The sequence below is a fragment of the Rhea americana genome, unplaced genomic scaffold (genome assembly GCF_003343005.1).
Source record: "Rhea americana isolate MKP2758 unplaced genomic scaffold, rheAme1 scaffold_174, whole genome shotgun sequence".
NCBI classification, from domain to species: domain Eukaryota; kingdom Metazoa; phylum Chordata; class Aves; order Rheiformes; family Rheidae; genus Rhea; species Rhea americana.
The window spans coordinates 1,705,063-1,731,947 of NW_028185861.1; the positions used below are offsets into that span (position 1 = coordinate 1,705,063).

The 26,885-nt window shown below is 37.9% G+C and overlaps 1 protein-coding gene across 1 annotated transcript in view; it reads left to right on the forward strand.

Annotated features, from left to right (window-relative positions):
- The first annotated feature begins 19 nt into the window (after positions 1 to 19).
- Positions 20 to 26,885, forward strand: part of FXR1 (FMR1 autosomal homolog 1) — a 100,522-nt gene continuing 73,656 nt past the window's right edge. The window contains exons 1-3 of the mRNA XM_085301229.1: positions 20 to 181; positions 291 to 385; positions 6,024 to 6,069. Coding sequence (XP_085157355.1) covers positions 20 to 181; positions 291 to 385; positions 6,024 to 6,069 — 303 coding nt within the window. The remainder of the gene's footprint in view (positions 182 to 290; positions 386 to 6,023; positions 6,070 to 26,885) is intronic.

Here is a 26,885-nt window from a genome sequence, read left to right on the forward strand (position 1 = left end):
CCCGCAGAGGCGGAGGGCGATGGCGGCGCTCGCCTTGGCGCCGCGGAGCCCCGCCGCTCCCCGCGGAGGGCAGGTGAGGACGGCGGCGGCGGCCCCCCCGCTCCTCCTCCGAGCGCGGCTTAGCCCGCGGAGCGGCCGCGCGAGGCGCTGGCGCCAGGTGAAGCCTCGAAGTTCAAATACGGTGAACGAAACTGTTCGCCGCGCCTGTCCCCCCGCTAACGAGGTCTGCTAAAAACACGGCAGGTTCCCCTTTCTCTCCAGATTCRCCCTCTCCATTCCTGCCTCCCCAGCAGCACTGGCGGCGACCAGCTTTTGACAGAGCGAAGCGGCTGCTCGCCACCTGCCCGGCACAGAGCCGAGCTGCTCGTTTTATTGCTGATAACAGGTAATAATTGCAGTCACCCATTTACCTGCTCCTTACACACCAACTCTGCCTTTCACCAAGTCTCAGATCTGTTCCCACTAAAAGCGCATCAAATCTGTACCTCTCTATCAAGCCCTATGTGATTTGTCCCCTTGTTATGTCTCGTATCTCCCTTTCCCTCCTTCCTGCAAATTTTTATTCTTGCTTTTCTAGACCTCGAGGAGACACCCGCTGTCAGGCCCCCTCACTCCACCTGGGGCCCTGAGCCTGCGGGCCKGAGCCGCAGAGCAAGCGCGTGCCTCCTCCCAGGTGCTTGCACCAACTCGTGAGCCGGGCCATTAGCAGCAAGGTTACTAAGGCTATCTGTGTTTTTTCAGGCAATGACCTTGTCTGCAGCAGTTTGCAACTCTTCTGCGCTTGCACTGTTCGGACGGAAATGCAGATTTCCATCTTGGGCTGACAGGCTGTTCCCAGCTCTTCAGAATCCCACCAGATTCCCTGCTTTCTGCCAGAGCGTGGAGCTGTGTCACAGCTGCATGAAATCGGGGATCAAACCAGCGCTAGGATAGCTCACCTGCTGCTGATAAGGCCTAACAACAGATTTCTAGGAAGGTGTATGGTTCTTGCCCAGTTTTTGAACAGACCTCTAGCACATCTTCCAAAATCAGCAGGTAGGTTCCTTGAGCTAGAGATTGCATTTAGCTGTTGGTTAATACATTTTTGAAGCCACTGATACTCCTGGCTTGCAAATCATCCTGTGCCAGTGAATTCCATCATTCATGAGTGATGAAAGGCAGAACAGTGTGCTCAGTGAACAGTCACTCACAGAGGGCTTCTGTAGTGAGACTGTGGGCTTGAAATGGCTGATCAGCTTTCTTTCCCCATCAGCCCAAAGTCTACCTTCAAAAAGGAGAAAGGAGGGGATGAGGAAGAAGTATCCTCGTAGACTCCAGTATGAAGAAGGCTAGCTTCATGCCCTCAGGAAAGTGCATCCTGAAAAGGTTGAATGAATATTGCCAGGCCTTTAAAGGGATGCAGATGAAAAGACAATGAATCAAAGCATAATCAATATTTGCCTGAGCAAAACAGCAAGGAGGATTGACAGATGGTAGGAGGAGGTGAAGGATGTAGTGAGGAGTTTGATATAAAACATGGGCCTGTGAGTATATAGCATAGTAGCAACATTGATCATAGCAGGAGACAGTGATCTTATTAAACATCTGCATATGCTGTGGAACAGTATTTTAAGAGAAGAAAAGATCACTGAGGAGCTGTGAACATTAGTGCAGATGAGAATATGCCAAAATGCAACCTGCAGTGTTTTGCAGACTATTGTTGGTCTTTGATTATGAGTCTCTTCATCGATCCATCCCCCTGTGAAATGTCTCTCTCTTTATTCTTAAAAACATTGAAAGCAAAAAGAACAACATCAGTGCAAAGAGGCAACCTAGTTTCTTAGAAATGGAGGAATGGCAGCAAATCTAGTGCCTCAAGTTAACTGTAAAATGAATACAGAGGTCGACAGGAAGGTCTTTACTTTCTTTGTTGTCTTAAATGGCACAGTAGGCTATGAATGGTTTTAAGTCTTGCTGAATAATATTTTTGAAGAAGCAAGCCTATCAGTCATGATAAAGAGCAGGAAAATGTAGTAGTTCCAGACAGTATTTGGCAACAAGCAGTCTCCTATAACCTGACCGTTTGCCTTCTGAGGCATATGTAGTACTGATGGCCAGAGTTCTCAGCTCTGGCTTTCTTGTCATACGCTTTTACAGTCTGCTGCTCAGTGATGATGTCAGTCTGACGTTGAGAATAATTTGCAGACAAGGGTTAATTCCTTGCAGAGGAATATTGAATGATTTGGCTTGTGTTAGCAGTCTGGACAAGGCAAAGATGGCGATCTTCTGCAGTAAGATAAAAAGATAGCTGAGACCTATGGCCATAAAGGAGAGAAAAGGAAATTTCTGTAAGTGCAAAAATCAGGCTCCTTAAGATATGTGTATTCTCCACTGTAGTCTGTGCAGAGGAGACTTCTGAAAGACTGCTGACAGGCAGCTGGCTTTTCAGACTAAATTGTTAGGATCAGCAATTGTCAGTACTGTATCAGAAATGGGGCTAATCAGAAAATGGGTGGTTGTAGAGGTCATGCATTGGTGTGATAGCAAGGCAGAAGCTGCAGCTGTTTGCAGGGTATCTGGTGAAAGGGCTGCCTGCTAAGTACTATGCTTTTTGACCTGCTAGCAGGTAGCGCACCAAGATATAGATATAGTGGAGTGTAGCTAGGTGATCTGCCAGAATGATGAGATTGAACTCCAAAGACACTAGAAGCTGCTAGAGGTACACCGGAGACTTCAGTGGCGTGCTGGCATATAGTATTAGTGACCACTTCCCCTATGCAAAATAAGAACCTCCTTTTACTCACCCTGTAGCGATTTTAAATTCTTATCTGTAATGCAATGTGACATTGCAGTATAAAGACCTTGGAAAGATGCTGGTTCTTGTTTTCCAAGCAGAGCTTGTGTTTTAAATAGCACGTGAGACCGCATAGTGTCTGATAAGAAGAAAGCAAGTTACTGAGTAGTTGTTTTACCATCAGGTGAACGTGATCAGTCATCCCAGGAAAAGTGGTGAGTTATGATCATGTACCATAGTGCGTACAAACAAGAAACCAAATTAAAATCTTCTTAATGCAGTTTGTTAAGGCAGTTACCTGACTTCTGAATGGTCATTTTTGTAATCATAAGAGTTCTATTCATAGGTTTTGTGAGTGCAGTGTTTACACAGTGCCTTAAAAATCTACAGTGCCTTAAAAAGTCTTATGCAAGTAGAGTGTTGTTTCACAATTTTTCATGGAAATTCCATGCCCATTGATTCTTTTTGCCTGACATACACCAAATAAATCTCCATGATATGCTTTTGTTTGTATGGCTTTTTCCTTCTGCCTGTGGTAATATACTCTGTAAATAAGTGCATAGGTGTTTGACAGACATGCTAATCCAGTAGATGGTGCTGCATGTCTGTGTATTTCATCTTTTTTTAAACAACAACAATTACCAAGTTCCTCAGTTAAAAGGGAGAATATCATTTCCATTCTGAAAAAAAACCCCAAAGATGCAGAGGTTATCTTCTAGTAAAATTTATGGGTGTTATTTTTAAAGCTGTACTAGAGAAACAAAAGTTATTTTGGACAGAATATCACTAACATGACAAAGTATTTTCCTCCTATTTAAAAGAGAATTGTAATAGTTGAACTTTCAGTTGTGTAGACTACTATGCTCATTTGTTCAAAATATATAAATACAAAACCACTGTTCCTCACCTTTATAAAGACTTRTGCTCCTCTTGCAMCTATTTTTTTTAAAAAAGCTTTTGATTGTTTTTTGTTTGTTTATGCCCAAGCTCTTTAACTWGTTGATCTGTGGGAAAATGAAGATTTTAATTATGATTTGGTTTCTAAAAAATAATTTTGCTCTCTAAAATGCAGAAAAGCATATTTTTGCCAAAGTTGATCTAAACTATCAAGTTTTATTACTGAAAAAAGACTTTTTTTAATGGGTTATTGGATTATCTGTAATTAAGTCAATGTAGCAAGTTAATATACATTTAATCAATAGATATAATAAAATCTACGTGCAGTTTTTTTTCATCTGCATTCTTAGGGTGTTTCATAATGTTGATGATGGGATGTAATGGGGCATATTGTAGCTGTTCTTTCAGATGGGTAAATTAAATTAACAATGAAAGAAGCAAAACTGGGACGAGAGATCAACGGGACAGTTGAACTGAATAAGAGACGGACTATGCAGGAAGTATGAAGGATGAAGAATCTGATAATGGTTTATGTCTTGACTAAAATCTGATGTCTTTATTGAAACCTGGATCTCCCAATATAGGGAAGAAAACATTGCATAGGAAGATGGGTTGCTCATAATTCAACACTGATGTGTGTCAGTTACAGATGATCTGTTGCAAACAAGTGAATGATATAAATTGGCACTATGTTTAATTTTTGGTCTGTTAAAGTAACAGACAAATGTAAAACAAAATCAAACACTTGTGAAGTTTGAGGAAATTTAGAATTGCAAATAAAATTCATAACTCACTTCCACATTTTGTCTATCACAGTCCCCAGTAGATTCTCTTTGGCCTGTTCTGTACTTTTGCACAGCTATGTTGGTAAAGGCTGTGATTTTTGCTGATACGGTTCTGTGGGCACAGGCTTTTGTGTAGTGGATGTGGATACAGAGGAGAAAAACACCTTTTGCTGGAGTAAATTATTTCATTTGAAAAAATTACTGTAAGCCTATACCAGCGTAGGGTAATTTATTTTACAAGTACAATCTGAGTTTTCATTACCAGAATCTGCTAGGATAGCTGTAACAGCAAATCCTTTTAGATGTAGACAAAAGCTTATTTTGCTGGACAGTGAAGTGTCTGTGCAACCCCTTTGAGCATTAGCCAATAGAGGGCACTGCAGCCAGTAGTCTGATCCGTGCCCAGTGGGTTAGGATGTACGTTTTCAAAACACTGTTCAGAAAATGTTCATGTAAAACCATTACTAGGTTTTATTTAATAACCTTCTAACCCCCTCTCTCTCTCCTCCTCCTCCCCTGTGTTCCTCTAATGCCTTTTACAGCTCTTGCTGCACAGCATGAAGCCTTAGAGCTGTATTCATCAATGACTCACACCTTTGCTTAGGGGCCAATTTTCATGGAAGCTATACAGAAAAATCTTGAAATGCACCTATCTCATGCAGGGCACAAGATGATTTCTCTATTCATTACTATTCCAAAAGGACTTGTTGCCCTTTGGAAATGTTCAGATATTACTTACATTTGTGTGTGCATGCATACATGTGCAGAGATAACTTGCCTTTAGATCTGAGTGTTCTAAAAATAAAAATGTATTGTTATTATCATTGACACTAGTCAACTGAAAGGTAACTGCAGACCTGCTTACATTGCGTGGCAGCAGGCAAATGTAAAGGAATAAACAGCAATCTGCTTTAGATGAGYACATCCTACAGACTCGAGCATAAAACTTGTTAAAAGTCACTCTTTTGTTTGACACTATGATTAGCAGCCTTCTGAGGAATCTGGAAGCTAAGCTAAGGATTTACTTTAGGAGACCAAATTGCACTTTTGCCTCTAGAAGTTATTTTTGTAGGTCAAGGTTATAATACATTTCTAAAACAGTAGGAGAAAACATGTTCCTTTCTCTTAAAGACATCATGTATTAACTCAAGGAGAGATAAGATCATACATATTATTAGCCAAAATGACTTCTGATTAAAACCTTCTCTGACAGGAAGGGAGTCTTTGCTGAAAAATTACAAGTCATAGAATAATGATATTCTAAGGGATTGCTAATTATAACCAAAATTACTTCAAACAGTGTTTGGGAAGAGACTGAGACTTACTGCTTAGCATAAAGCAGCTCTACTTACATAAGTACAAAGTTGCTTACAGAATTAGACTAATTACAGTATTTCACTGTAAATTGTTGTAAAAATGATGTGCAATGGTGAATCAACTGGTAARGGAAAAAGGGAGTATAATATACTTTTACTTTTCCTAAATCCAGCATTTCAAATCATAATTGTAAAAATAGCAATTGCTTTCTCTTTATTTCTTTAATAGAATCAAAAAACCTCTTTCTGCAGATCAGACCTATCCAGTGACATGCATTTCCACTCTCAGTCTGCTCAGGTGAGTTCCTCAAGGAGGTGTGAAAGATCAGGTCTGCTTTTTGGTGTTCATGGATATTGTTTAGCCTCAGTGAGTTCTGCTAAAGCAACCTTTTGCTTGGCAGAACAGTTTCTCCACTTTAGGATGGCATAGAGAGWGAGCATTGTCCCGTGAGAGAGCCTAAAATTCTCAAACTCCATTGTGTACGTATGTTAAATATAACAAGAAAATTCATAACCCTGTCAGATACTAAAATAGGCAGAGAGCCCCATGAAGGCTGTAATATGATCCTTGATTCATAGATGAGGAAACAGAGGCACAAAGAGGTTAAGAAATGTGCCTCAAATTGCACRGAATACAAAGCAGGAGATGAAAATTTTTTGCTTGTATTTTATTTTCAAAAACAAGTGTAAAGCCCTATAGGAGAGTAATTGCTATACTGTTTATCTGGGGTATCCTATATCCAGTTCTTCCATTCTAAAGTCTATTTGTGCTGTAGAGAATATGTAGGGATTGTGAATGTACCCCTAAGTAGCGTTGCACAGTTGAACTAATTGCGAGGCCAGGCGAGGTTCCAGACTAAATGGGTGAATAATTTGATCCAAGACGGATTTGTACTTCTACCAACTCAGCCTGAAATCTTCTAATGCTTTTGGATTTGACTGTGAGCCATTCATTGTTGTTTGAGCCTGTTCTTTTCTATTACCATATTTTCTCTGGGTATCATTTCTGTGTACTTTATCTTTGTATAAAAAGCCATATCTTTACCATATTTCCAGGGAGTAGTGAGTAAAAGCATACAAAATTTACTGCTGTAGGCCAAAAATATGATAGATAGAGCTAGTGCATTACAAAGTTCCTGCCCTCAATCATGCAGAAGGCTCTGTACACTTCTGTGAGCAGTGGAAGATATGTGGCTACATGGTAATGGGAGAAGGGTTAATARCAAACCAAGCCATTTTCTGTAGCAAAAACAGAGGGAATCTTCTCTAAGCAATTACCTTTTATGTAATAAACAATGCTATGGGTTCAGTGGTCGATAGGAGAGGGAGTATTCTTCCCCTAATCTCCTTCCATTTAACTTAAAATAGAAATGCTGTTATTTTGACTAGCAGGCTGGTGTATCATGAAGCCTTGCCATAGATGCCTGCATGTTAAATTTACACTGCCATCAGAATTGCTACTGTGATAGGCTGTGTRTGTCTTTTTCTTTAATAAAATACAATAAGCAAATAAAATGTGTTAGAGCTGCAGGGATCAGTCATGTGCTTTTTGCACACGTGTCTATTTAGATAATGTAATCTCCTCAGAATACAGAGTGCATTGCTTTTTATAACAGATTCTATTGGCGTCATGAAATTGTGGCTGGTTTCTAATGTGTACTTTTAGCTTCTATTGACTCTGAACATCCCGCTTCTAATTACTAATGAATACATTCCAAAATAATTTGCTGTAGTTAAAGGACATACAACCAGTTGTGATCAGATATTTGCTTCTACTTTAAATAACCCTTAGAGGAGGTGCAAGCTTGACTAACTCAGGAGAGAGATGCCAAAAGCCGCGTTATGTGATTACGTTAATAAAGAATTTGAAGATTAGGACAGTATATCTAGGTTTCTCTGTTGAAGCTTTGGCTTTCAGTGAATGTGATTTTCCTCAAGGATGTGGTGAGACCTTTGGTACAGAAGGACCAAGCAGCTGTATATATATATATATGTATAGGCCTGAATGGTCCCTGACTCAGTTACAGGATATGGAAAAGACTCTGAAACTTCAAGGCAGCATAGCACGCTCATAGCTTTCTCTGTGTTATGTATAATTAGTGTCTGTGTTTACTGTTCTTTCTAGTGAAATGCAGATACTGTGATCTTTTTCCTGACCATCAATTTTTCCTGTGTCCTCGTTTTGACTTCTGAAATACATTTTCTGGAAGAAGAGTTCCACTCAGAAAAGAAAAATTAGGGCACAAAATTCAAGATAGAGAAAGTTAGAAACTCTTTAGATATCAAAAGTTATATGCAAAAGTAGTTGTAATTACAAATGGATCCTTTCTATATTGCTTTTCAACATTTCCTTATAAACAGTGGAATTGTAAAGCAAGGGCAATGCCATGGAGGTCTAGTGGCATTACAGTTCTAGCAAACTGATGCGAGCAAAGAATCAGGCCCCAGCTTTAGCCATAGCCATTCCCAGTGCTACTGAATTCTTGAGTGACAGCAGCTTCTTCTGCTCACACTTGTGTCTGTGAATCCTCTGTGCATAAATCCTTCTGCATCTGGCTTATCAAATCCTGTGTCTTTAATAGGATTCTTCATTTTCTTCTTGATTTTGGAAGTATTGAAGGAATCAAAACAGTTGTTAATTGCTCATTTATTAGCAGTTCTGTTGTTTTGTGGAAGAAAATTGGCCTTCTTCCTACCAGCATCCATGGAACCAGAGAATGCCCCGTTGTTGTCAAGGCAATAGCTTTTGCTTGAGGAGCAGCAGAAGAAAAACTGACAGGAATGTCCTCCAGAGAACCAAGGTCTTTTGTCATAAGTCATATAAACATGTGCGTGGTCTGTTCACTGTGAACAACATCTATTTATAGGTTAGTAAAARTAGAAGTTATACACAGTTCAACATAACGAGATGAAGTTTATGTTTCTAATGGCAGCATTCTAATGTATATGCAGGTATGTGACTGCAGTGCCCAGACTGGGCTTCTCTTCAAAGTGCTTGTTCTGTTGTGCAAGGTCGGYATATGCCCATACGAAAGTACTGTCATAAATCAAATGCATTTAGCCTTCTGGGAGGAAAAGGGGGGGTGTTTATTTCCTTTAGTATATAGGAGGCAGACCTTCCTACTTAATATTTTTATCATTATTCAGAGCTCCAGAAGAAGGACCTCTGTTGGTCTACATTACCCACTGAATTATACTGTTTGCCTTCACAAGGCAATTTGTTATTCCTGCTGCACAAACTTTTTAAGAACAGTGAACCTGATCCTTAGCTGGTATAAAGCACATAGCATAGCTCAGTTGTTTCAGATGTGCTAAATTGTGGCTGATGTGGACTGCATGAATTCAGTGTGGAAAAATTTGCYCACAAAGTGTTAGAAATGTGCATAACCTGGCAAAAGTAACTGTGGTCTGTGACAAGGGTAGGATCCAAGGTTTCTTTCTACGTGGTAATATTTCTGAAATTTCACTGCCTGAACAGCCAACTATTAGCCAATCTTATATTTTTATGTTGTAATTAGAATGCTCAATGTGTGTTCTTGCAGAGGCATAATAAATGATCCAGTTTCCATTAGAAATACAGCAAGGCTATCAAGAGTTTAATAACGTGTTTTAAGTAGGGAGGTCAGACAGTCCTAACACCTCCAATTGTGCTTAGTTTTTGGTATGAAGTGATACCTATCTTCACCTTGTGCAATAGTTAATTTGGTATCTCCAAAGCTCACATTTGCTGCCRTGTTACTGCTACATGCATAGAAAAATACTGTATTGGACATAGCATAGTCCCGTTTKATAGGATTCCACAACTTTCCTTAAAAAGATTTATCTTGTAAGTACTGTAAAGTTATATTAGTAGTAGGAGTATATTTGCTTATTTTTAAGATTTACATGGGGCAGCATTATTCACAATTTATAGGCAGTGACCCTGATACCTTTGCATTTAAGTTAAGTTGAGATATTTTTATTTTCTCAGCCTTTTCTTGGTTAAAAAMCACTGTTGTTCGATTTACAAAAGAACTTCCAAACTGTTACAAATTGTGATACACCTAGCTTTGAACCTAATGTAACATTTATTCCCATTTTGTGAAGTCGTTTATGTCACTGGGGGATGAGTAAGGTACACCTACAGATATAAAAGATTACCTATGAGTTAAGGTCTTTGAAGTGTGTTTTTTTTGCAGTATCAGTCATATGCATAAGGTTCTGAGCCTAGGAGCACAGATTAAAATATATACAATCCTTTTAAAAAGTGGAATATGAGAATTTAAGTKGCAACACAGTTTCATGAAATGATGTCTTCTGACATGTCAGATGAAATATCAGAAATCCTATTTCTGATCCCTTCTATGTAGTACAACATGGGGACATAGATACATATCATCCATAAAGGAAAACAGCACAGTCTTTCGGATAGATTCCACAGGCTGCCTATAATTCACTCCCCCTTCTCCAGCCTCTCTACCCACTRGTCTCACTGCCCTTCCAACACCTAATGCACTCCTGACACAGTGGAAGGAGGGCAAGAGCAGTGTAATGAAAAAATAGACATTGCAGACAAAAACTTGATAGACTGTCTTTCTCCTGGTGTCACAATATGAACTGGCCAAGTGAAAAGTAATGGCCATTTTCCCATCTCACTGAATGACTTAAATGACTTACAGCCCCATGCAGAGAAAGTTCTTTGGGCTATTTCCATGATTTTTTTTATTATTATTATTTAATTTTGCATGGTAAGATGTGCAAGGTAGTTTTTTACGGTTTGAGTAGCTTCATTTTTCTGACCTCTGTATAAAGTAAGAATAATTTCACTGMACTTCCTGGAGTTACTTCACTGTTAAATGGATGCTGTGAGAACACTTTCACAGTCCTTAGACAACTTTCCACTTGCTGCCTCTCTAGGCTTGTGATAAGCTCCTATTTCCATTTTCCCTATGGCTGAGGTTCCTGGCACGTGCCGCACTGAACCGGAGCGTACTTCTGACTTTCTTAGGGAAGATGGCACTTTATGAATGGCTGTAATGTTGTAAAGGCCTTAACTTGAGCCAACATCCAGGACCATGGTGTATGGGGGTCTCATGCATCTAAGTAACTTTAACATTTAGTTTGGTAACAGTCTGGAAAATGTAGATATTGCAATAAGTACAAGAAATAGTTTTCTTGGAAAAATTCCCGGCACGTTCTCTGTGAGACCTGTAGAAGACGACAGCTGTTCTCTGCTGCCACATGCTGTTACTTCTGCTAATTCCAAAGCAGAGCCATAGACTTGAGAAGAGCGGCTGCATGAGTGGAAGCAGCCCCAGGCTACACGTGAGAGGAGAGGGACTGAGACCTGTGGAGCTCTATTATCATGTTATATCATGTGGGAATTTAAGCCACAAAACCTAGCTATCCCCTCTTGTGTGCTACAGTCTCTGTAACCTGACCCTGGTAAATCCTTTCTGATTTGCACTTCTGCCTTCACACATTTGAAAAGCCAGGAGAAGACTGCCTGTACCCGCTCACCAGTTGTGGTTACTGTATATGGCTCTTAAAAAATGTATTTGGAGCAAGCATGGGTGTGACGTGCTTTCTGAGCTTTTCGCCTCCCATCCACGTTCGCTGCCTTCTGAACTGCATGTAGGCAACTTGTGCACGTCATGTTTAGAAGGCCTTRCAGCATGAGAAGTCACTGGATGCCATTGATCATAGGACTTTTTCTGCTTGTACGGATTGCTTGTCTGGTTTTGAGAGCACATCAGAAAATCACKTGAGAGGCAGTAGAAGATGCTGTTTATCTTATTTATTACTGATGTAAATAAAATGCTGTAGATTATGGTAGCCCAAAAAAGTTCAGAAAAATTGCTGCAAGTGCAGCGTACCATAAATTCGTAATTTGCTTTCTTCCCTTTGTGGTGGAAATTTAATTAACAATCTGGTCCCATTTATTTTTCCTGTTGGAAGCAAAATTTTACCACAGAATTAGCCAATATTTCATGCCTCCATCCATGTTCGTTCCTTCAGGAGCATTCTTCATTTTTTGTCTCTTCCTCCCTTTTTTGAATTTGTAGAGTAAATAACGAGGCATTTTTTGCCCTGCATAAAAAGACAGTCTTACACTTTCTTTGGTTATTATTCTTCCCATAAATGCATACTATATTTTCTCTATCGGTATGGAAATGAAATAAAGACAAAACAAAAAATGCTGCAATTAATATAAAAATTTGAAAGTTAAGTACTTCAATCCAATAAAGGAATTCTTATTCCATATTCAATATGCATTTGAAGCATTGATTTAGTTATAGTAAAATCTTAAATTTTTTTGAACTATTATTTGCAGAAAAGAAAGTAACATCCTRGGTACTGTTTTTCCTTGTTTCACCTATGTTTAAATGTGTTAAAATCGTATTTCTTTGCAGTGAAGCACTCCTGTTGATGAAGTCTGAAGTACATGATAATATGACTGAAATTCATTATCAAGCAAATACAGTGTGGTAAGCTTTTCAGCAAATCATCAAAAAGCAATGTTGCCTTTTTCTATGGCCTTACTGTAAATGTATTTTGCACTCTTRTGCAAAGAAGACCTTCTCCTTTTTTGATGTTGTGTATGAATGATTTTGCTTTGTAAAATTGCCATTATGGCTGTTTATGTTTGGTGGCAGTGTTATTGAGTCAAACTGTACTGATTTGAAAGTGGAACTTTTTAAYGTTAAGCCCCTTCAAAGTTTATTGTAAATTTGTGGTATTTTGCCAGCTTTACTCGCAAAACAGCATAGAGCTGTTGTAAACAAATGTTCCAGCTGCAAGAACAAGCGGAGCCAAAAAGTAATGTCCAAATAGAAATTATCCAGTTTGTGATTTTGCTTTGATCACTAGATGTTTGTTACGTGACTTAAGCATTACAGAATGAGAAGAGAAAGGGAATGGTGTTGTGCTGGGCTTAAATCTAAAGAAGAATTTATAGCTCAGCAATAGATACATACAAATAATTATTAGCTTTATCAGTTTTTATTGGGCTATTCCTTATTTTATTGTAACACGGATTAGGGCAAACTATGTCCTTCTGCAAAGATTTTGTTTTATTTTTTGTTTATTAAATTGAAAGATTATGGGTACAAGGCAAGACAGGTGCTCTAGATTAACAGTATCGATTTCCTTGTTTTGACAGGTGATTTGTCTCTGTCAAAACCCTAACTGTTCTTTGTCTACTGGTTTATAATGACATGCGTAAATTGTAAAGAGTACTATTCTCTGCTCATAAGAGTTCCAGAATTGGAGTAATATTTTTTTTCTTGGTTTTAGCATTAACATTCCTTTGATTTAACTTCCTCCAATGTAGCGTACTTGAAGGAAGTGTTTTCAGCTTCTCTTCTGAATTAGTTGAGCTGTTTGAATGCATGGAATTGAAARGACACTTCTGTGTTATCAAGTCCCAATCCTTTATCATCTCTGTCAATCATCTCATGTAATGYAAAGCTTCATCTAAAATCTCCTTAGGTTTTTGCTGTTATTATTGCTGTAGGATGAGTGTTGCAGAACTTTGGTGCTCTAGTGGTTAAAAAGTCTTTTTTAGTGTCCATCCTAAATTTATTTTGGATCTCTTTGTAGCTACTTATATTGAAACTAGAAAATGATATGCTGCACATCATAGAATTCCTGAGTGAATTTGGATAAATCGGTTAATCTGTAGGCCTGACTGTAGTGCCAAATCAGTAGTCCTTCCCCTCTATCCTCTTCCACCCAGTCACATTTGTGTCCCCTGCTACCTCAGGTACTTCTCAATTCCTCACTGAGATGTGTCAGTAGATTAGTCTGGCAAAATTATACTCATTTTTGGAGGGATAAATTTATACTGGAATAGCGCACTGCAACAGCTCAGCAGAGAGACTGACAAGCACAGTGGAGTGGGGAGGAGGAAGCAGGGCCTTGCGGTTCCATTTTTAGTTTAGTTTGCTGTGGAGCCATAACCTCAATTCTAGATTGATAAAACTAYGATAATACTTTTCTTTCCAACCTTTTGTCTGCATTATCTGTTGAGCTTTAAAACTCTCCAGATCAAAGGCTGTCTTATGATGAATTGCACAGTAACAAGCACAGTGGATTCCCAAATATAGATATCAAGACAGTACTGATATAAGATCACAGTAGAAGTAGTGTTCTTCTGGTCAYGTACCTTCCATCACCCTTTTTGTGTTGTGCTGCCAACATATCTAGCTTTACTAAAACAGATCAAGTTCTCTGCTGTTTGCTTTCAGCTTATTGCTTATGATGTAATATGAATTTTTWAGTGAGTGGGCTTTGTTTTTAGTAATGCTGCTTCCTGAGACAGCATAGCTTTCACTAAGCAGACAAGTAACCACTCGTCTTTATAACATGAAGTTTTTTACTTGCTTGAGAACTTACTCGACCAACTTAGCAGGTCAGCAAATAGTTTTGAACTCTTATTTTTATTTATTTATTTTGCTATAARGCTTTCATGTGTGTGATATAAATTTATTGTATAGATTTGCAATGTAGAAGAAAATGATGGCAGCTATTAGTTTGGAATCTGGACAAAACTGAACATTTTACAATAGATACTTCTATATGAAACGATGTATTCTTAACATTTTTAGCAAATTCTGAGTACACTCTTTCCAACTTTTATTGTAATATTTTGCATATCCATGATATCTCTCCATCTGTTTCTCACAGCAGGGTTGAGAAAAATTTCATGCTTACACATTTTCATCTGTAATATTATCTGCCCCTAAGAGAACGGAATATCCTGTAGTATTCCACTASGTCCTCCTCTGGATTTCCACAATGATATCGTTTTATTTGATCCTTTTATGCCAAAGATTGAATTTCCTTGTGTCATATGGTGAGAGACTAGTACCTATTTTCAGGCAATAGTCTTATGGCAAGTTCTGTGTTCCAAATTATTTGAACCCAAATCCATGATGCCACCTGCCTTTGTTTCAGTAATGCAACATCTGATTTGCTCTCAGGCTTCCAGGAAAAACATATTTCGCAATATTTACCTGTATTCTACATCTTCCATTATGGAACTAATCCCATAGGTTTTACTTGGGGAAAATCAATAGTAACTAGGAATTCTGAGGAAAAATAAATGCATACTCTTATACTTAGTTGGCTGATGGAAAGATTGAGGAAATATGATTAGTCATGGGTTTTAAAGCGTACAAGTTTGAGCTGTGCTTGATACATTGACTCTCATGGCTTGAATTTCTCTCAATAACTCTTTGCAAGTCAGTAATACTTGACTTTCTGAAATGTTCATTTAACTTACTGTATAAACATGTATAGGTGTTTTCAAGACCAGTTGCACTGTCTATGTTCAGACAGATACCCACCGACTATGATGAAGAATTTTGTCTTCAAACAGTTTTTCCCTTTGATGGGAGTTTTGCCTGAAGAGGGAAAGTTGGATCAGTCCCACGTGTTTTACAGACTTAAAATCAGGAATTAATATGCAGTAGGGCTGTGACAGTGGCTGTAATTCTACTCACATTAATTTTCACTGTTGTTATTAATTAAACCCTGAAAATCAGGGATTTAATGGAAACTCTGACAGACCTTTAATTATAACATTTCAACAGTCTAATAGTGTAAGATGTCCTCTACTAGTGCACAGGACATTCTGTATTTGAGAGTGTACAGAAACAAGTCATAGTTTTTGGAGTTCTTTATGTTTAGAACATTTTAAAAATCATGACAGGCCTTTATTCATTGCTTGCTACATCTAGGTAAGTTATACAAGGTGAATATTTTAATTGTTTTGTTCAAGAGTAATTTGCAAACAGAGATTGATTTTTAGGTAATCAGTCACTGTTCAAAATTATGTGCTGCTGTTTTAGAGTGTATTTCAGTGCATAGATTTCTCACAGGCTACTCATGTAGCTTATTGCTTTATGCTCACATTTATGTCTATATCTTATACTTAAATCACAAACTTTTGGCAGAAAGGATCACCTTTTGTTCTCTGTCTAACATCTATCATAGCAGAGTCCTGATCAGGATTCCTATGTGCTCCCATTCTATAAACAATAAATTATAGTAATTCAGCACAGATGACTTTTACAACTGTGTTTAATGCCTTTACTGACTTTTAATGTTTTATAACATTAAGTTTTATTATACATTATATATATACATTATACAATATTATACATTATAAGTTTAATGACTTTAATGACTTTTAAAATGTTTTTGTTATTGTTAAAAACTGGTGTTAGTTAGCCGTAGTTGTCTTGGTTGGATAGCAGAACTGCAAAAAATGAGACAAAATGTGTATGTTCTATAGTCTGTGGAGAAAGAAGTTTTAGGATATTCCATATTGCAAAGGCTTTAAAATTTTATGTGAGGCATTCTGAGACTTGTAAAATTTTTATAGTATACTATGTTATTTGGATGTGTACATACAAACCAATTTTATAAACATTTCAAGCAGTTAAAAAAAACCCAAACTTTTTGCTAGGAAACCAGTGGAAAAATGTTTGATAATTTGCATTTGTTTTGCCTGTTCTATCCAAGTAATAACTTTGTAAGATTTGTAGTATGCCTTGTACAAAATATGTTTGCCCTAACCCATTTCTACAGCTAGCAGAACTGTGGGAAATGGTGGGTAGATACTGGGACAAGGTTCTTTATTGAGAAAATGAGGACTGCACTCTGGAAGTTGTTACTCTTAGTTCCTAGCTTGAATTCTACATTTTGCCTTTTAGAGTTTAGAGTTTGTAAGTCAGGAGGATTCCYTTAATTCTGGCCTAGCTGTACAGATTTTCATCCTCTTACAGCCTGGTCCACAGAGCTCTGCCTTATCACCTAAATAGTCCTATTGAATTTATGGAAACTGCATACATAGAATGAGGAATTATTGGATAGAATCAGTGTCCACATTAGCAGCTACTGAGCTTTAGAAAGCATTCTTCAGAATTAAAAATTTCTGAATTACTTTAGGGATGATAAACACATACATTTCTGTAGGTGAGAAGTTGCTCATGAGCATACTAATCCCAAGCACTCTGGTGTTTCTTACATGATTAGCCAAGTGATGTAGCAGTTACAGCTAAGGTTGTRTAGTCATACTTCTTTTTCATCTGCCTGCAAAGGTGAATCCACTCTCATTCTTCTCAGACTTAGTACTTCTGGTGGACATGCATAAAAGCGGTTTTAAATCTGAGCTAAGATCTTGATCGATGGCCCGTGGGGATACTGCACCAGAGGGTGGGTTTGTCAAGCCTGGAAAGCTGCCAAAGCCAGGGCACTACAACCTGTGCYTCCCAGCCGTGTAAAGAGCCATGACTTGCATGTGGAGCACCTCCTACTCATTTTTGTTCACATGAAATTAAAATCTAGAAACCAGATTTACATAAACAAACTATTYTACCAACTGTCTGTTGCTTTACTCAACTTTATAAATAATCCAGATTTATATCTTTTGTTCCAGCAGTTCTTAAGAGCTCTACAGTTTCTTTGCAATCTATGTCTAGTTTTACACCTACTGAAAATATTTCAGTCTCCTACCTGTTCCAAGCCTTCTTTCCAAGGATAGATTCTTAAAATACCCAATGACGAACCATTTTTTCTTCACTGGAATTTAAATCTGTTGAGGAGAACCAGGAAAACTGGTTTCACATTACACCTAAGACAGTGTAATGGCTTCCTGCTGCCTAACAGAGCTGTCTGCTGTCCTTCCTTTTCCCAGCCATATGCTCCCTCTGTTCCTGCTACCCAGCTCTGGCGTTCATTCAGTTCCCTCCTAAGGCAGTTAAGGAAGCGAACTATCTGGTGCAGTGGAGGTAGAGGGGAGAGCAGGACTGCCCCTCTTGGTGGAGGTAGGTATTAGATGTACAGCTCATACGTCAAAGAGCAGCCTAAGAGCTTGCCAGCATTGTGTATCAGTAGTCATCTCTGAGAATGCAATATAAAATAATAATACCTACAGCAGACAATAAAGAAATATGCATGTTATGTAAATTAAGTCAAAAAAGTCCTCAGAAATAATTGCTTCAAGTGGTTAGGAAAGCTGATTTTGTATAACAGCAGCAGAGGCATCCCCTTGCTTCTTAGTAGAGCCAGCATTGATTGGCTGGGCTTAGCAAAGCGCTGTGGATGTCAGCTCTACACAAAATTGTTAGCATTAGAAAATTGCCTGCTGTGTGGATGGGCTTAATGCACTATTATATGGTATGGATGCAAATTTAATGGGCTTGAAAATGGRGAGATTGAGTCTGAAACCTGTAGGGCATGTCCTTGGCCCAAACTAACCTGTACCGCTATAAATCAGGAGTCAGCCTACTGAAGTGGAAGGCGTTAAACTAGCAGCTGATTACAATCAGGGCCCACTTACTGAAAAGGGAGCTTTGACTAGGCGGAAGACCACAATGTGGCTCTGATTTTTTGATAATTATGTATATATTTTTTAAGGAGCAGAATAGTTGCCAGGTTAGATACACATGAATTATAAACCTAAAATATTAAAGTGACATTTGAAAGTGACATACCAGTAGAGACAATATTAAAATAATGCAATTTGTGAAGGTGTCCTTCCTCACACTGTAATRGGATTGCCACTGCTGCTCAGCACATCACAAGAAAGTTTTATCTTAAAAGAGCAAAATAATATCATTAACAGAAAATTAAACTTAAAGTCACCATGAACTATGGACTTAAAACACCCTCAAGAAATGAAAGCCAATTGTCTGTTGGAAAACCAGGAGGTCAAGTAGTCATTGACCAACCAAAAGCTGCACCGATTGCTGAAATGTACAGTACTTTCAAATCCAATTAACTGTTTCAAGCAGACAGTCCTCATTTTCTCTTTCATCAGGAAGAGAAATTTGCAATCATATATTCCAATGAAAGTTAAGTTGTTTTGATCTGATAATTGTCAGATGTATTTATCTTAATTTGTAAGTTTCTAATGCTAAAGCTCCAAGCTGTTCAGATATAACAGAAGTACTGGGAAATGAGGTACAAAATGCTGGAATTCAAATTAACCAATAAATATATTTTAATATATATCAGCAGGACTCTAGAGGATTCCATTAATGTTGAAAAATAGAAAGGATTTAGGTTAATTTGGTAAGAAGGCAGGTCAGAACGTTTACAACAGTGGCATAGAATTGTATAGAGATGCAAAATTTTTCAAGAGAGCAGAATTTTTTCAAAAACGCTGACTCTAGCTGTCACAGCCCTGCCTTGGTTAAATCCAGTGGAGAGATATGAGGACTTTCTAATTTGCTTTCCCTCTATTTTAATAATAGCTGTGCATAAGTAATTTATGAAAGGCCAACCAGGCAGTGGGCAACAGAAAATTAAACTCATTTTATCTGAAAGCAGGTGGATTTCTATATATCATTAACATGCATAGAATTCTCACAATGTTATTTCTCATACTGATGGAATGTAACCAAATAATATATGAGTTTTTTGCTTATGCACGAGTGAAATTTTTAGATAAAAGTGCCAGCCCCAATGGCAATTTTCTGCAAAACGAAAACTAATTCTGTGAAGCTTCTTATTACTGGGAAGACTCATTTGGCTTGCATTAGAGACTGACATAAGTGACTTTAGGATTTTACCAACAGATTAGATGAGATGTGCTATATGCAGTAATATCATTAGAGAATGTAGCAGCAGAAGCAGAAGAGTTTGTGGCACTTAAGGACACTGGCACAAGTAAATTGTTTTSATTTATAACAAGCTTTTGTATATATTTTTTTTCTCATCATGAGAATGTGTTCTRGTTTTAGGCTTCCCTCACCCTTCTGCAAGATTTAAAACAGCTCGTATCTAAATTATTTCTCATGTTGTTTCACCCACTGATACTAGATCTATTGTATATGTCTTATSTCCTCTGTATCACCTAGACAGAGACTAGATCTTTATGAAGAAAACAACTGAATAATGCAATGCAAACATTATTCTAATCTGTATGAGGAAAGAGGAGCAAACCACATATTCCTCTACTTGCTTTGTTTTCACTATTCATCAACACAAATATATTTGTGATTTATGCACATATTGTTCAAATGTCTTTTAAGACAGTAACAAGTGTACTACATCACTTTGAATTAATCAAATGAAGCTTTCATTTTCTTTACTCATAACATTCAGTGTTACAAGTTAGTTTCTGTTAATTCTCATACCCAAAGGTASATCCGACGTAAGACTTTCTTCCGTTGTTACATCTTGCTTAACAGTAAATGGCATGTAATACACAAAGTTTTTCTCTAAGGCAAGGAGAAGGAATAAAAGATTATGATAAATGCATAGCTCTTATAATATTATCTAATATTTCATGATGAGGATGAAAGAACAGCCATGTAGTTTGTTGGAAAGTGAAACTTTCAATTCTATTTTACTTTCTAATTCAAGAAGCAGTAACAGCCACCAGGAGTTAGTAGTAACTAGCCCTTTAATGGGCTGTATTAGCTTGTAGTGAGTCTTTGTAGTTGCAAATATATTTTGTTCACATTTGAATTTCAAAAAGAGAGGGAAGATACGAGTGTGTTGTTGGAACCAATAATACTGACCCAAGCCATGTGACTGGGATAGTAGTCTTTTGTAACCCTGACCCGTGTAAGGTGGCTGGCTCCAGCTGTTCTCCAGCTGTTTGTTCGGTTTCTTAGATCAGCACTCATGTGTGTCACACTTGGATTACAAGACCTTTTTCTTGGTTTACTCTGATAGCAAAGTTTACATTGTCCTCCATATTCAGCACTTCCACAGAGCTATCTTTCCTACAAATGCTGTAAGAAGTAGGTAAACTRCATGGATATAAATATAAAATGACTGTATTTAATTCAGTGAAGTTAATCCAAGTATATAATGTTCTACTTCAAAAGCAGATTTTGGCCCAGTATAACCAATATTAAAAACAGACTTGGTATTAAAGAGARCCCTATGTAACATCAGCTGAAAATGCTGCTGTCCACACCATGCCGAGGCAAATACAGAGCAGTTTTGCTCGAGTTGATAGGTTTTTTTTTCAGGCTTTGCTCAGCATAAACAGGAGTAGGATKTGTCTCTATTGTTATGTGGACTTAGCTAATATATTAAATGGTAATGATTAGAACTCACATGGTAGTAGTCAAGCAGATAGGTTGCAGAACTCTTTATGCGCTGTTTCATAAACTCCTTCCCMGTTGCAATCACTTGCCACTGTTAGTGAATGTATAAAACAGAGAGAGGAAATGACTGAAGAAATACCAAAATCTGAAACTTTAGTATGGAGGTACATAGATATTTTGCCACCAAATCTGCTGTGATCTGACCTTTGCTTACAGGAGAGATTTCAACTATGAGATAAGGAAAAAAGTTCTCATTCCAGATCAGCTCTTTTCCATTCTCTGTTGTCTTGTACTTCTGTATATCAAATGATTTGACCAGTGCTGTTTTATACAATGCCAATWGCCAGGCATAGAAGCCTAGGAGGAYAAAACTTTCTGGACCTTTATAGATCACTAAATCTGTTTCCTGCAGTCACAGATGTGTCATATAATTCTGAACATAAATGCCTCAGATTCCGTATTAAAGCCAGTTAGGTTCTTTTCCCCCACTTTCTCTACTGGAAAGCTGTTCCAAGACCTTTTTCCTTAACTATAGAAAATTTTCATGGCAAACCGAATGTAACAACAAGTTTGTTCWTGTACTAATAATGCTATTCTATGTCTTAATCAGCTGATTTCCATCTTTTTTTTTTCCTTTTTTAAAAAAAATCCAATTTTAGTTATTGAAGACCTGCGTAGTCAGTATGGAGATCTGTCCTGCTATTCCATAATCTGCCCAGATACTTCCTGTGTCTTCTAGCGTTATCTAACTGTACATTCAAACCGAAAAGTCAGGTCAGTTCCTTCAGTGCTAGGAAACACTTTTTCCTATACAACATTCACATTTACACTGATGCTTACCAGATATTTATACTGAGTGCTCCAGCCATAACCATAAATCTTTTGTAGGATACTAAAAATATCTAAGTTGATTTTAACCATGATCAAGTGTAAACAAAGGAGGGAATTGAGAACAGAGAAAGTGTATTTCCATAGGATGAAAACAAATCGGAATTTTTTTTTTGTTGCGAATGGACGAAAAAGGGTGTACTTTTTTCTAAGTTTGTATCTTATTTTTGTCATATTTTATTTCCTACTTAAAACATTAAAGTCAAATAGGAAAACAGATATGGCTTTATTTTTCATCCATTTTCATTTAAGTTTGCAACATTTATGGTATTTTAACTTCTGCTTTCTATTCACAGCCAGCAATCAAATTAAGTATTTTCACTGTATTCTTACAAACTGAAAAATAAATACTGTATTTTTAATCTTAAGCATTTTGAAATGGAAAGAGATACTTTCCAATAAGTACCAGTAAGACTAGCTCTGAGTTGCTTGTATTGACATACTGCTGAAGGCTAAAAACAGCTTAAACTGATTTTATTTGTTTATAGGGCAAATTATAAAATGTTCCACCAAAATAAGGAATGACAATTTTTGTCTACATAAATGTGCTTGTAAATGTAATGATGTTTGTTGTCATTTCAACATGACTACCATTATTGAAATAGAAGAGCCAGTACTAATTCTTGCTGTCATATTTTTTAAAAAATTAAAATAAGGCTTTTAAAGAAGCGTCAAGGTTTTCAGTGTTGATCATTCATCTCCTGCATGCTCTTAGTATAACACCCTCAGCAAAACAGACAGACAAAAGCTAACTAGAGTTCTGCTTTCTAATCTCTTTAAGAAACACACRTTTGAAGATATTTCCCAACTTCAGAGTTTTCTGAAACTGAGTGAGACCTCACTGAATAAAATGTGAGGATTTCTCATTGTCTTAAAGGTTGTATAACCAGGACACGGTAAAAACCCTTGTCATGAGCCAAAGGAAACCATTCCCTTTCTTGTTTAAATAGTTACAGGTTTCACCAGTTGTGTCTTGATCAACTTTCATGGTGTCATCCATCCAGTGAGAATACTCACTAAGTAATAGTTGATAACATTCAGGCAACAMACCCTCTCATAACTGAGCACATACGTGATGTGAATACAGTGGWATTTTCAGACTTCTTGGAAGTATGAATTTCTCTCCTTCCCCTTTTCTCGTCTGTCTTTGCATGCTCTCCTGAGTCAGCATGGTTTAGTTCCTTCAAGGGAGGGGAGAAAGGTTATCTTACTGTCTCAAGTACTTGCATTTGCTTTCCTGCTCTTCTCTTCTAGAGAAACTTAGTGCCTTGCACTGGCCACTGCATAGTGGTGACTTCTCTTTGTGGGAATATTTTACAATGGTATTTATGGTTCTATCTGCTTTGGGAGCTAACCCCACAAATGACATCTTGGTCCTGCTGCAAAGTGAAGTGTTGCTGGTCCTACTCTTTTAAATTTGTTGTTGGCTGACGAAGCCACTGCTTGCCAAGATGTCTGCTCTTGTTACTGGATTCAGAAATGTACATTACAGAATCTGCAACACTGCAGTTTAGGAGTAGATGCACTAGATAAAAATCAATGACTGTCAGGTCTGACCTCCACTGATGGCTAGCATCACCATTAAACTGTTTTCAGTTTTTGTTATGTGACTATATTGTGATCAGGAATAGAACTGAAAAGTATTATTTCTAGGTAAGATGAAAGTGACTGTTTTAAGTAAGTTTTGTGGCTGAACACATTTAAGAGTTCAGAATTCCAATCTTGCCTTGGCCACCAAGGAGTCATCAGACTCCAAGCAAGGTATCTGGACCTTTTTTATAAAGTGATATCTGATTTTCTGTGCCCAGATAGAGAAGCCTTTAAAGAGCCTGAGTATTCACATGCCCTGAAAACAACTTCAGCTTAAAACTGCAGACATGCAGAGTCTTTGAAACCAGTCATCTCATGTTGTATTCCTGAAATCAAAAGCTGTTTTTGAAACATTTCGTTTTCATTTCTTCATGCCTCAGTTTTCTCCAGCTGCTAGCAGGATGAGATGGACCCTATGATACAAGGGTAAGAGGGATATTGATTTATTAATATCTGTGAGGTGCTTTGCGTACRTGAACAGCACTAATTCCTGCTGTGTGCTGTGCTGTTCTGTGGGCTCTCAAAGGGCCGGGCGTTCGGAGGGGCAGAAGTCCCGGTGCAGCCCTGTGACACACTCGCAGTTTCTTCCTTCTTTAGGGTGGGGGCTGCTCCCTTCCAGTGACTTCCTGGAGCAGCAGGGAAAGGTCAGGGATGTGAGGCTGCTTCACCAGTGGGGTAGAGAGGTGAAACATGAAAAGCTGAATCTGTAGGTTTACCCGAATCCAGGAGCACTACGTGGGATTCTGCCTTGCTGGAAGAAACCTTCTACTCAGTATAAAACACATCTCAGTGAGAGAAGCAGATGCAGAAGCAGCAAGCTGCACAATATTATGAGGCTGTTGGGGAAAATAACTCTGTTATGGATCCTGGGCATCACTCTGATCATAAACCCCAGGAAAATATAAGAAAACTTTTCTTCTCGCCTTTTAAATTAATTGAATTCCCAGATACTGCTTTAATTATTCATGCTGATGATGCGGTATTTTGTTCAGCAGTTTCTGAGAAGCCAGAACCGTGGTATGCTCACTGATTGCTACTATCATCATAAACTTTCCCACCATCCTTCGTCTTATGTAAATTTAATTCCAAACACACYACTTCATGCTTTATTATCTCACAACGGCAATTGCATTTGGCCCTTTGATTCATCTGTGGAAAATGCATTATGAAGCAAAGCATAAATATCATAAAATGGTTAGTTCATGGGGCTTCTAATTTCAGGAACATCACAAAATGCAAATTCATAGTCTTCATACTAGCATAAAAATATATTTCAGTGGATGTCGTGAGGGTAAATCCCTGCTCTCGTCCTTCACTTTGGAAAATGCTACAGCTTAAAGAAACTTGAAAGCTCTAATAAAACTTACAGCCAACTAGCTTGCTAGAGTGTTCATCTAGACTTCAGTGTATTCTGAACAGAAAAAAAGATGTAACTGAACCTTCAAAGTAGGCTAGGATGGGAACAAAAGTAATGAAAGAACAGGTTGTATTTTCTTTCTCTTTTACTGGCTATATTTTAGAGTGTGTAGTGGTCTTCCAGTTGGTTTGGTTCATCTCAAACTGTGACAGTGCTGCCACCTCAAAGGTCATAAAAGTTCTGAACCACGGATGAATCAACACAGTTTAACTGTGCTTGGATCTAAAAAGAGAAAAGTCAGCTCAGTTTGGCAGAACCCATGGGCATCTGTGCGTGGTTTCCAGTGGGGAAGAAAAGTCTTGGCTGGAAGAGGAACAGAGCATGCAGAGTAGATTAAAATATGAAATACAGTGTTTACAAACCCCACTCTTGTGGGAGATGGACTAGGCACACTGCTTTTTCACTTCCTGATATGTTTGTGTGAAAATTTCACCCGTAGCTGTTGCTATGTCAGTTTGTTCTTATTTTCAGGTATAGTCCATGCACCTCGGAGATTTGTGTACCAGCTGGATATACAGATTTATTCTGCTTTAGATATTTTGATTACAGAGTTGAAACTGAATGGGGAACTTAAATGCACAAGTAACAGAAAAGCTGARACAAAATTTCACAGCCATTAGAGGCAAGTGTGGGATGTTCATGTGTGGGGAAAAAAAAGGAGGGGAAGTGAAACAGACGGACAAGCTTGCTTTGCTGTCTCTAGGCAGCTCTAACTTGCATGACCGGCACTTATGTAGCAGATCAATAGGTCTTGGGGCCTTGTTAGAATTTACAAAGCAGTCTTTGCAAAAGATCATTTCCTTTCCTGCAATTATCAATGTGAAATATTGAATATTACTTTTTAATTTTCTGACATATTTGCTTTTATTTCCTGTTTTTCTGTATTTCAACAAATATGAATATTGGTTGGTTTTGGAATTCTTTCTATGTTTTCAGCAGTAATGTAAGGTCATGTCTGAGATCATAAAAATCGCTATGCACACTGAACAGAAGTAAGTTAAGTGAATATGCTCAGTTACAGGGAAACTGAGTCACTGAGAATTATGGTTGCTGTGTCTGTACTGCTCTGAAGGAGAAACCTCTGGAGCAGCCCCAAGCATTGCATAGTCCTTGTGTCACCTTTGGTCTGTGCAGCTGCCCAAGAGCTGCCGGTCAGAGTGTGCTTGGCAGGGTGCTGATAATCCGGGCGTACACGAGAGCGTGGGACTCGCAAGCTGTGGAGGTTGCGTTTTGGTTCTGCTGCCCATTTGTCTGCGTAGATGGTAGACAATTTGGAGCCTTTGCTAAGAAATAGGAAAGGGYTTGTTAGCTGCTCTTTTTCTTGTCTGTTAATTATAACACTTTTATGAAATTGGGATTAACTCAKCCTGTTACACAATAAAATTTGTCAGGCATCCTTAGGTGACACTRGTTCACCTGCTTAGTTAATATTTCAGCTATGTTACTGGTGCTTCAAATCTGAAGCAAGCTGCTCTTAAACATAGTTTTCCACAATAAAAATAGCATTATTTTCATATTACATGAAAAGTTGTGACTATASGTGATCAGCTGGTGCAAATTCAACCTACTTTTGCTAGAATACTTAAAGATATATTGATTTATATCAGTGAAGGRTAATTTGTTGTCTCTCAAGATGGTTTATGCACCGGGACTATTGTATTCAGCAGTAGTCATTCTGATAAAAGAGCGTCTACTTCTGCTATCCTGCAGACAGTTATATGCCTATATACAYAGGAAAATACAAGCTACTCCATTATTTTTTTTTCAAGTTGGGAGGATAGCAATTGGAACAGGGAAGAAATAGGATCCCCTACCTAATACAGGCAATGTTATTTTTTAAATTTTGGATCATGCTTGCTTAGGATCAGAACATTTATGTATGTAATATGACAACCTTGATTTTTGTACTGGCTATCAAAACTGTTGAGTTTGTGATTTTATTCTCTGCAAATCATCATCATTATTTACTCTTAGATGAATAATTTAGATATGTTACTTTTATGAGGACTGGAAGGAAAATTGACTCTGTATCTCCAACACCAGCAGAGAGTTTGTAAATTGTATTAGGCTGGAGTTTCTAAAATCCGGTCAGTGCTGTAGATTATTTTATATATGAATGGAAAGGAGTAAAGTATATTTATTCCAAAGTACATCTAAATTTTAAAA